The 12,828-nt window shown below is 40.8% G+C and overlaps 1 protein-coding gene across 2 annotated transcripts in view; it reads left to right on the top strand.

The window, feature by feature from the left end:
- Positions 1-12,828, top strand: part of LOC122938164 (Y+L amino acid transporter 2-like) — a 99,133-nt gene that overhangs the window by 67,641 nt on the left and 18,664 nt on the right. For both annotated transcript variants that reach the window (XM_044293510.1, XM_044293511.1), the window contains one exon: positions 1,714-1,810. In XM_044293510.1, coding sequence (XP_044149445.1) covers positions 1,714-1,810 — 97 coding nt within the window. The remainder of the gene's footprint in view (positions 1-1,713; positions 1,811-12,828) is intronic.

A 12,828-nucleotide genomic window follows, 5' to 3' on the forward strand; every position in this document is an offset into this window, starting at 1 on the left:
CCCCATTGTCTGAGATGAGACAACCCCAGCCTTAATGTGACTCCTTGTTGTACAGAGCCATAGTTGGGCTTCTAAATGGGTTCATAGGGCATTATTATATAGTACCTTGCTGGGTATGCCTCCAAATTTTTATGGAACTATATGGAGGTTTTTCCTGCTGGATTCCATGCAAAATTGACAGAAAAATATGGAATGCACCGTTGAATGCTAAATTACAGAGCTATTCTACCCTAGAAGCAAGTGTCTAAGAGAGGGGGAGATGACCGAGTTTCCTGTAGTTCAATTTGGGTCCAATTCTAATGAATCGCAGATTTGTCAGATTCGATTTGGATACAAATAAATTCTACCTGAACCAAAAGCCCTCGGATTAGCTCGAAATGTCATCCATGATACTCTGTGGTCTCCTAGGACTGTATCCAACCTCTTTAACATCAAGAAATAATTAATAATGTCAAAATGACAGCAACATATATGACTATATGCATCGTGGGCCCCACCAGCAATCAACATTCATGCCAAAAGAAGGTCATGAGGATGTGCTTATAAGGCCCTCTCTATCAGAAGTGTACATGTCAGTAGAAATTCCTGACAAATATATGAAACGGTAGTGGGCAATGAACCGTATAATACTGTATGGCTATATAGTGGCAGATAGTTTGTCACCAGCAATTGTAAAACAAAAGTACATTATTACACTTTTATATAGGTCAGAAAAATTAATGCTCATCTACCCCAGCCCAGTGTATGACAAAACAGGGGCACTATGGATGCTTGTAGGTATTTAAAGAGCCTTCTCAGTCAGGATCGATTAACATGTTTATAACGGAATCCATAATATGGAAGTCAAAATGGAAGCCTTTAAGAGGCATTCCGTTTTGATCCTTCATAATACAAGTTGTTCTGTCTTCATACACGTTCACACATTGTGACATTCAGTATAACGCATTCCTGTCTTCCAAATAAGAGGACTGTTTTCTGTAGTCTAACTTCTTTATTGGTCAACAGGATTGTGGATTGGTAAAACTACAAGAATACAAATGGCTTGTATATGTATAAGTCATAAAATGAATCAGCAGAAGCATAGAATAGCATGTATTATAACGTTACATTAACACTAAGCATATGTCCAAAATACGTAAGATAATGTCCCTGAAAAAAGTTAGATCTAACTCACCAGATATACTTGCACAAAGATGGTGGAGTTTAAGAAGGAGAACTGCATGGAACAGCTCTGCTGATGTCCTGTAGTCTGTATGTAGACTGAAGACTGGACTTCTCCTTCCCAGAATGCCTTGCACCTCCCGCAAAGCAATAATTTTTATTAACAAAAAACAAGGTGAAATACATTTTTACCACCACTAAATAGTGCTGTTACCTAACTAATAACTACAGGAATACAGAAATTGCAGCAGAATGAATTTGAAATGAAATAGATGTGAACTGAAATGAATCTCTCTCTGCTGGAGACAGAACACAGACAGTCCAGTCCTGCATAACGGAAACCAGGAAGGATCCGTTATGCTGCCCAAAGACTTGTACTATGAAGGATCAAAATGGAATGCCTCCTAAAGGCTTCCAATTTGACTTCCATCTTATAGATTCTGTTATTTTCCATTATAACCATGTTATAACGGAAAACAAAAACGGAATCCATAATGGTGATGTGAACCCGACCTTATAATGATATTAATGGCAATTTTTCTGTACTCCTAGACTCTTTTATGTTGGAGCACGTGACGGCGACCTCCCAGAAAGTCTGAGCCTGATTCACCTGGAAAATTTTACACCGGTGCCTGCCCTTCTCTTCAATGTAAGTTACACAATGTTATAATAAAATGGATTTAATAAGCAGGATAGTGTAATAATAAAATATTCTGACTTGATTACAGCAAAAAGTCATAGTTACAGACAAGACATAATTACATTCACATTTTGGTATTTACAGAGCCACCATACTCAAATAGTAAGGACTGTGGGACATACCATTTGTTGGATCTGGGGAAGGTAGGATGCGGCAGGGTTGGACTAGGCAACCAAGTGAGCAACTTTATAATTAATTTATAATGAAATTAAAAAGAGTACATGCATTTCTTCTGTAGGGTGCATCCTCAGAATCATTTATTAAATTACCTCTATCTGGCAATGGATAAGCTGTTGAACTGTGATTCAGGCTTGTCCTCAAACTCATGCTCATAATTCTATCCATATGTTAGGCAGCTGCTTTCTGAACACCTTCTGGTACAAACCCATATGTATTTATACAGCTCATTGACTTAATTGGGAGCTTTACACACTTTATGTTTGTATGGGGTCATTTATCAAACTTGTGTAAAGTAGAACTGACCTAGTTGCCCATAGCAACCAATCAGATTCCACCTTTCATTTTCCAAATGAGCTGTCAAAATGAAAGGTGGAATCTGATTGGTTGCTATGAGCAACTAAGCCAGTTCTACTTTACACCAGTTTGATAAATGACCCTAGTAGTGTCCAACCAAGACGATACTAGTGAAAAAAAGGGTTTCTCTTTTGTGCTAATTGATGTGTCTTTACATATTTCTACAAGTTACAGGGGAATGCTATATTGTTTTGTGCCGTTTTTGCACTGTTTGCCTTTACATGCTATGTAATATGTCTTAAAAATGTATTGGGCGTGACCTGATGTGGCTGGAACAAATGTCTATCTGATCTAATCAGGAAGTCTTACCTGAAGAGTAGGGGCGGATTAAGTGCATATTAGGCCCGGGCTGTCTACCCAACTTGGGCCCCTCACTTCATTTTAGTTAATTAATAATTTTTTTCTCTGTATGAAGAGGCTGCGGTGCTTTGTGAGCGCCACAGTCTCTTTCTATGCTATATGACATCACATTCATCTGGGACACAGCAGCACACAGTGCTCCAGACTGAAAAAAATACCCAGGAGCCATTGGCTCTTAAACTGAAAAATTTAGGAGCCAAATTAAATTTTTAGTCGCCAAATTTAAAATACATATAATTTTAATGTCACTGAAAATAATGCACTATAAGAATAGATGCAAGCATAACATATAGACTAAGCCCTCACTCTATTGATAAAATCTGAGACACTTGGTTAATACATTTTGATCAAAACACATCCAAGCCCACCTGCCAAGCGACAAGTTGGTCTCAGTTCAGGTGGGTCCTACGCTAAACCTATATCACACTGCCTGAAGAACGTATTTAAAAGAAAATAATAAAGTGTTTATTAATATCTGATTAAAATGGGAAATTACTGTACATCACTTTCGTGAATTTCAGGCTCCAGGCTGAAGTAATGTAGTTCAGGAAAATAATAAACCAACCATGCAGTCTGGACTAAATCCTAATCCTGCTGGCACGTTTGTGCAAATATTTGCTGGAGAAGGCATCAGAACACAGTGCGTTCATTAGCAGTCCTACCTAGCAGCTGCTCTGCTGTTTAATGATAGGTTGGACTGTTAATAAACGCACAACGCGTTTTGACTGTGTTCATCTGAGGGGTTAGGTCATGTGTTATTTTTATAGAGCAGATTCTTATGGATGCAGCAATACCTAATATGTCTACTTTTTAAAATGTATTTAGGTTTTACACTATAATATCCTTTATTAAACAAAAAATTATAACATTTTAGTATCTCCATAGTCTGAGAGTCAGTTTATTTTTTATTTTTAGCCGATTGTCTTAGGTTAGGCTCATTTTTTGCGGTATGAGAGAACGGTTTAATTGGCACTATTTTGGGGGTGCATATGACTTTTTGATCGCTTGCTATTACACTTTTTGTGATGTAAGGTGACAAAAAAAGCCATTTTTTTGTCACCTTACATTGCAAAAAGTGTAATAGCAAGCGATCAAAAAGTTATAAGCACCCCAAAATAGTGCCAATAATACCATCCTCTCATCCCGTAAAAAATGTGCCCCTACCTAAGACATCTGTAAAGAATAAATCAAGGCAACTGGACTTACTGTACATTTCTTGAAAATGTTTCACTTCCAACAAGCTTTCTCAATTCCGAGTGACTGTACAAGAATTCTCTGGGAATAAATATGTAACTGAATCAACATCTGGTAATTATACCCAGCATGGGGTCAGAGGTCATTATACCCAGCATGGGTATCGGCTAAAAACAAAAAAACTGACTCTCAGACTATGAAGATACTAAAAAATGTTTTTGTTTAAAAAAGGATATTATAGTGTAAAACCTAAATACATTTTAAAAACTAGACATATTAGGTATTGCCACATCTGTAAGAATCTGCTCTATAAAAATAACATGACCTCACCCCTCAAATGAACACAGTCCAAAAAAATTTTTTTTTTCCATTTTAATCAATTTTTTACGTTAACAAAGCAAGGGTTAACAGTCAAACAAAACTCTATATTTATTGCCCTGATTCTGTAGTTTTCATAAACACCCCTATATGTGGTCGTAAAATGCTGTATGGCCGAATGGCAGGGCGCATGAGGAAAGGAGCGCGATATGGTTTTTGGAAGGCAGATTTTGCTGGACTGTTTTTTTTTTACACCATGTCCCATTTGAAGCCTCCCTGATGCACCCCTAGAGTAGAAACTCCATAAAGGTGACCCCATCTAAGAAACTACACCCCTCAAGGTATTCAAAACATTTTACAAACTTTGTTAACCCTTTAGGTGTTCCACAAGAGTTATTGGCAAATGGAGATGAAATATCTGAATTTCAATTTTTTGTAACCTTGCCTCAAAAAAATTTAATATAGAGCAACCAAAAATCATATGTACCCTAAAAATAGTCCCAACCAAACTGTCACCTTATCCCTTAGTTTCCAAAATGGTGTAACTTTTTGGGAGTTTCTACTCTAGGGGTGCATCAGTGGGGCTTCAAATGGAAAATTTGCCAGAAAATTTTTATTCTGAAATTTCATCTCCATTTGCCAATAACTCTTGTGGAAAGGGTTAACAACATTTGTAAAAATCTGTTTTAAAATACCTTGAGGGGTATAGTTTCCAAAATGGGGTCACTTTTTTGGAGTTTCTACTCTAGGGGTGCATCAGTGGGGCTTCAAATGGGACATGGTGTAAATAAACCAGTCCAGCAAAATCTGCCTTCCATAAACCATGTGGTGTTCCTTTCCTTCTGCACCCTGCCGTGTGCCTGTACAGTAGTTTACGACCACATATGGGGTGTTTCTATAAACTACAGAATCAGGGCAATAAATATTGAGTTTTGTTTGGCTGTTAACCCTTGCTTTGTTACTGGAAAAAATTAATTAAAATGGAAAATTTTGCCCAAAAATTTTAATTCTGAAATTTCATCTCCATTTGCCAATAACTCTTGTGGAACACCAAAAGGGTTAACAAAGTTTGTAAAAATCAGTTTTGAATACCTTGCGGGTGGTAGTTTCCAAAATGGGGTCATTTTTGGGTGGTTTCTATTATGTAAGCCTCACAAAGTGACTTCAGACCTGAACTGGTCCTTAAAAAGTGGGTTTTGGAAAATTTCTGAAAAATGTCAAGATTTGCTGCTAAACTTCTAAGCCTTGTAAAGTCCCCCAGAAATTTAATGGCATTCACAAAATGATCCAAACATGAAGTAGACATATAGGGAATGTAACTTAATAACTATTTTTTGAGGCATTACTATGTATTATAGAAGTAGAGAAATTGAACCTTGGAAATTTGCAAATTTTTCAAAATTTTGGGTAAATTCGTTTTTTTATGAATAAAAAAAAATTTTTGGACTGAATTTTACTGCATTGTCATGAAGTACAATATGTGACGAAAAAGCAATCTCAGAATGGCCAGGATAAGTAAAAGCGTTTTAAAGTTATTCACACATAAAGTGACACTGGTCAGATTTTAAAAAAAATTGCCCTGTCCTTAAGTTGAAAATGAGCCCGGTCCTTAAGGGGTTAAATAACTTAAATTGAGAGTACAGATACTCAAGAGAAAAATATATCTACCATTTTATGTTGAATGACAAGATTGAACAGTGGAACCACCATCTTATGCAATCCGCCATTTTGTGATATTTTTTTAACACTTCTTATGTACATGGACTATCTGCTGCGGAGGCAGCAGTGTTATATATGAAGAAAAGTTGAAGTTAATAAAGAAGTTATTTGAAGCATTTGGTGTGCTCTATAAACCTACTGTTTCCATAGAACGGCGCTAGAGGAATTACAGAGTAATAGACAGTCTGGTTAGACTAAAAGTCAGAGATATCAAAATTCTTCTAATGCCACAGCGCAAAAGGCACTTTATAGTGCTGCGCCTGTCACAGTGGAACTATAGCCCTCAGAGGGCGAAGTAATAGTGCTCCTCAACTTGCACAGTAAAGAGCGCATTAGAGCAGCGGAGCGCCAGAATATACTGCCGCGCAGCAACTGTTCCCTGAGTGAGCAAGCAAAGACATCTCAGCGGAGCTACTATAAAGGCCATAGAACGTCTGCATTAGTCAAACTGCAGACGACTCTTAAAGTGGCAAAATAGTCAGAGAAAGAGCGCCAACCCTCCTACGATCCCTAGAGAGAGAAAGAGATGCATGGTTGGAGGCCAAAGTCCAGAGCTAGAGTGCCTGCACCGCTATCCACAAAGAGACCACATACTGCAGTCAGCTAGTTTCCCGCCACTAGGCCCAAAGCCTGCAGCAGTGTATCCAAGCCAGCGCATTTGTTCTTGCTCTTCAGAATAAGGTCAGAGCTTTCCTTTTATTACTTATCATTGCATATAGGCTTTGGCATAAAGAGACACTTTTTTGTGTTCAGAAATAAGAGACTGTAAATAAAAACAGAGGACAGTTTGTAGTACAAGGACTCTAAAGCATTTAAAGTGAAAGTCATTTATTGCCTGCATTTATTGCTGTTGTATTTAAAGTGAAAGTCATTTATTTCTGCATTTGTCAGTATTGCATTTAAAGTGAAAGGACTCACTGTTCGTATTGATTGTCAGTATTGCATTTAAAGTAAAAATGTCTGAACCTAGTATTACCATGCCACTGTTAGAGGATACAAAGATAGATAGAGTAGGGGGGAAAGAGCAAGGGAACCTGTCTGAGGTAGAAGAGTCAGATATAGCATTAGTCTTGCCTCAAACAAATATAGCCCAAGCAGATGAACTAAGACGTTCATCACGTGCCAGAAAACCAACCCCAAAAATGCTGGAAAATTTGGAGCAAGAAGCAGCACTGAAAGGAAAAAGGTTTGCCAGAATGTATGATAAGTGGAAATCATACATTAAAGACATTTGTAGAAAGCTAAAGCAAGAAAGTATAAAAAGGAACTTGAGTGATATGGTAGAGACGGTAGAAGAATCTGAATCAGAGCTTATGGCAGCATATGTCAACCTGCGGTCACTTACGACACCCAGGATATTGTAAGGAACATGGACACATGTACTGCGGTCACTAAAGATTTAGTAAAGCTCATGAGAGAACTATCATCTGCAGCAAACTATGATGAAGTTAAAGAGGACGTTTCATTGGTCCAAACATTGTGAACTAAGTATCATGACATATACAGTGGCGCCCAGGGATCTCACTGCACTTACTATTATCCCTGGGCACCGCTCCGTTCTCCCGTTATGTCCTCTGGTATGTTTGGGGACTTGGTTATAGTAGGCGGAGTCTGCCCTTGTTCTGCTGGGCATCTCCTTCTCCTAGGCTGTAGCGCTGGCCAATCGCATTGCAGAGCTCACAGCCTGGGAGAAAAAAACTCCCAGGCTGTGAGTTCTGCACTGCGATTGGTCAGCGCTTCAGCCTAGGAGAAGGAGACACCCAGCAGAACAAGGGCAGACTCCGCCTACTATAACCAAGTCCCCTAAGTCTCCACCTACTATAACCAAGTCTCCGAACATACCGGAGGACATAACGGGAGAACAGAGTGGCGCCCAGGGATAATAGTAAGTACAGTGAGATCCCTGGGCGCCGCTGTATATGTCATGATACTTAGTTCACAATGTTTGGACTGATGAAAGGTCCTCTTTAAAGCAAGAAGTAGAATGAACAAGCTATTTATGAGAGACTATGCTAGGTCCTTAGGGGGAATCACAATCTCAAGTGTGACTTTCTTCACTAGCAAAAGTGCCACCCACATATCAGAGTCCTCAAATACTTCAGCCAAAAGAAAGGAATTAGCTGAACAACTTGCTGTCAAGAAAGCAGAAATTGAGATGGAAGCTGCCATCGAGGCGCAGCGTCAACTGATGGCTGAAAAGGATGCACAACGCCATCAGATGGAAGCTGAAATGGATGCTTCAAATGGAAGCTGAAATGGAGGCACAGCGCCATCAAATGGAAGCTGAATTGAAAAGTCTGGAAAGGCAGAAAGAAGTTAAGATCATAGAAGCCAGACTCAGAGTACATGAAGAGGATATGAGTCAGAGTAGTCATAGATTTATTCAAATCTGTACTAAGTGAAGAAAAAGACTCCTACTTTCCTTCATATGCCCAAGAAAATGGAAGGAAATCTCCAGCATGTAGTGAAGAAATAAGTTTTTATCCTTCCATCCCTGCTCATAAAAACAAAGAGAGGCCTAGTCCAGTGTTAGGAAAAAGGTGTGTGAATTTACCCTCTATCTCTACCGGAAAAGATGAAGAAAAGGACTCACCTAATTCAGAACTAAGTGAGAAAATAGAACCAGATGATTCTATTCCTAGATGTCACGGCAATGCTCAGGAGAATGTTACAACCATTGTCCCAGCAAAACCTCAGAGAACAGTCCTAGCTAGACTTCCCGTTCCGGAACCTACTGTATTTTCAGGAGACGTACTGAAGTTCATAGAGTGGAAGGCAAGTTTTGAGATGATCATTGAGCTTCATTGTTTCAGTCTAGTTGACAAGTTATTCTACCTTCAGAGATGTGTTGGTGGAGAAGCCAAGGAAGTTCTTGAAGGTAACTTCCATAGAAAAGATGAAGAAGCCTACAAGCAAGTTTGGGAGAAACTGAATGCAAGATATGGTCATCCCTTTCTTAGTACAAAAAGCCTTTAGAGAGAAACGGAAAAACTGGCCCAAAATAGGTCCTAAAGAACACTTCAGACTCCAAAAGTATGGTGACTTCCTGCAACCATGCAGTAAGGCCATCCCACATGTTCAAGGACTGGAAGTACTGAACAACTATCTAGAAAACCACAGGATGATAACTAAGCTAACAGAAAAAGTGGCTTCTAGGTGGAATCGCTATGTGACTAAACAGTTAGATCTAGGTAAGTTTTAAAGAGTTCTCTGAGTTCGTCTATGAGGAAGCATGGATAGCATGTAATCCAGTAACATCATCTTACGTCTTAAAATCCTTAGAAGAAAGGCCTGCAAGAGAGATAAGACGTGCAAGAGCAACTAGCTTTGCAACCAATGCAGCAGCTAAAGGTCCAGATACCTATGAAAGCAAGTCCAAAGTCACTACTGGGATCTGTAGAGAGACAGAACTGACAAATCTTCAGACTCAGAACCACTCCATACATAAGTGCCAACAATTGAAGGAGAATCCCAAGAAGAAATTAAAAAACATGTGCTGGATAATCAACAGTGTTGAGGATGCCTAAGAAAAGGCCATGTTACTAAGGAGTGTAAGAAAAAGGCCACATGCAGCGTTTGCAAAGGATGCCATTCTACACCACTACATGAAGAACGTCCAAAGATAAATGTAAAAGATAAATCCTTAATACCTAAATATACTAAGGAAGAAAATAAAGTATTGGCATTCTCTTGCAGAGTGAGGGAAGGAGAAAGCAATAACACATCAATGGTTGTACCAGTGTGCATATTAAATCCTAAAAGGAGGAAGAAGAGGGTATACGCCTATAAGCCTATGCGCTACCGGATGCCCAGAGTGATGTCACCTTCATTGATCAAGAAATCTGCAAGAAATTACTAGTGGCTAAAGAACTAGTGACGCTCAAACTCACCACAATGATGGGGAGAGACACATTAGTGAACAGTCAAAGGGTCAAAGGACTGAGAGTTAGAGGACTTCATTCAAACTTCACATTAATCTGATCTAGGATGGGGTGTTGTTGGAGGAAAACAGCAGATCGCAAACTCAAGACAGGTGACAGGATTGTGTCATCGAATATCTGTCCAAGAGTTACCAACTGTAAGTCCAGTAAAAGTAATCAAGATCCTTGAATCCGACTTTGCAGATATAAGTTCTAAAGAAAAGAGTGTATCCCAAGAAGACATAAAGTTCGTACACACTCTGGAAGAAAGTATTTAGCAGAATCAACAAGGTCATCTTGACATGCCCTTACCTTTTAGAGAACAACCTTGTCTGCCAAATAACAGAAATCTTGCCCTTGCCAGGGCCGTCTTTAATATTGATTGGACCCTGGGCAAAAATGTACTTGGGCCCCCTGGATCCCGCCTTCCCACACCTTAGCAGGCAATCACGCCCTCCACCACAACACACACACACAAAATCCACACACCTGGTAGAGTACAGTGAATGATTGTAAATACTTCCAGTTCTGAAGACTCCAGCGGCTCAGGATCAGTGTTCTGGGCAGCTGGGCTCAGGCTGGAAGTGGGCACCACTCTGCAGGAAGGAGACCAGGGCTCGGCTCACCCTAGTGTTACAGTGCACCCCAGCACCACACAGTATGCAGTATAGCACCCTATAGTATACAGCACCACACAGTATGCAGTATAGCACCCCACACTATACAGTACCCCACAGTATATAGTATAGCAGCCCACAGTATACAACACCTCACAGTATACAACACCTCACTGTATACAACACCTCACTGTATACAGCACCCCAAACTATACATGATACAGCCCCCCACACTATACAGTACAGCAGTATAGCACTCCACACTATACCGCACCCACAGTATACAGCCCCCACAGTATACAGTACAGCAGTATAGCACTCCACAATATACAGCCCCCCACACTATACAGCCCCCCCCACAATATACAGGTCCCCCCACATTATACAGGCCCCCCCACACTATACAGGCCCCCCCACAGTATACAGCCCCCCACAGTATACAGGCCCCACACAGTATACAGGCCCCCACACAGTATACAGGCCCCCACAGTATACAGCCCCCCAAACAGTATACAGCCCACCACACAGTATACAGCCCCCCCACACAGTATACAGCCCACCACACAGTATACAGCCCACCACAGTATACAGGCCCCCACACAGTATACAGGCCCCCACACAGTATACAGACCCCCACACAGTATACAGCCCCCCCCACACAGTATACAGCCCCACCACACAGTATACAGCCCCACCACACAGTATACAGCCCACCACACAGTATACAGGCCCCCCCCACAGTATACAGCCCACCACACAGTATACAGCCCACCACACAGTATACAGGCCCCCACACAGTATACAGCCCACCACACAGTATACAGCCACCACAGTATACAGGCCCCCACAGTATACAGGCCCCACACAGTATACAGCCCACCACACAGTATACAGCCCACCACACAGTATACAGGCCCCCACACAGTATACGGGCCCCACACAGTATACAGCCCACCACACAGTATACAACCCACCACACAGTATACAGGCCCCCACACAGTATACAGTCCCCCACACAGTATACAGCCCAACACACAGTATACAGCACACCACACAGTATACAGGCCCCCGCAGTATACAGGTGCCCCACAGTATACAGGCCCCCCACAGTATACAGCCCACCACACAGTATACAGCCCACCACACAGTATACAGTCCCACACAATATACAGCCCCCCACAGTATACAGGCCCCCACACAATATACAGCACCCCACTATACAGTAGTTTACAGTATATTAACATAACAGCCCCTGTCACCTTTTTCTGATGTAATCTTCACACAAAAAAGCTCCACCGTTAACTTCTGCAACACTCCTGATAGGACCTGTGATGACCTCATAGCCATGTGACCAGTAATTGCTAGGTTACTGGTCACATGATGATTATGTTATTAATGTCCTAGATCACAACGTTAAAGTACACAGACAGCTTGACACCCGGGGCAGTAGCTAGCAGGGCTCAAGAGGCAGCTGCCTTGGGCCCCCCAGGAGCAACTGGGCCCAGGGCAGCTGCCCCTTTTGCCCCTTGGTAAAGACGGCCCTGGCCCTAGCAAGATTGAAATGGTTGAAGAAAAGGATGGGAGGAGATCCCAAATTCAAGCAGGATTATTTGAAATTCATGGAAGGCATCCTCGAAGAAGGACATGCAGAGAAAGTTAATAACAAACGTAAAGAAGGAGAATTGTGGTAAATCCCATATCAAGGTGATTACCACAAAAAAAAAAAATAAGATTAGAATAGTATTTGATTGCTCCGCAAAGTACAATGGTGTTGCATTGAATGATCATCTACTAAAAGGACCAGATCTTACAAACTCTCTGCCTCAAGTACTCTGTAGATTCAGAAAGTATCCCGTAGCGGTCATGTGTGACGTTGAAAAGATGTTCCACCAGTTTCATGTGAAGAATGAAGATGGAGACTTTCCGAGGTTTTTATGGTGGGAGGATGCAGATACAGATACAGAGCTAACAGCATACAGAATGAAAGTACACTTGTTTGCAGCAGCATCATCTCCAGGTTGCGCCAATTATGGTATGAAGTACCTAGCTAATAAGAATGAAAATAATTGCCCATCAGCAGCAAATTTTCTGAAGAAAAACTTTTATATAGATGATGGTCTTATAAGTCTAGAGTCCACAGAATCTGTTATCAAACTAGTGAAAGAAAGCCAAGAGTTATGAGCAAGAAGAAACCTGCGCCTTTACAAATTCATCTCAAACAACAGAGAGGTACTGGAATCCATCAGTGACTCTGAACGTGCAGCAACAATGAAGAATGTAGATCTCAATTATGATCATCTTCCAG

Source organism: Bufo gargarizans, chromosome 5 (genome assembly GCF_014858855.1).
Source record: "Bufo gargarizans isolate SCDJY-AF-19 chromosome 5, ASM1485885v1, whole genome shotgun sequence".
NCBI lineage: Eukaryota > Metazoa > Chordata > Amphibia > Anura > Bufonidae > Bufo > Bufo gargarizans.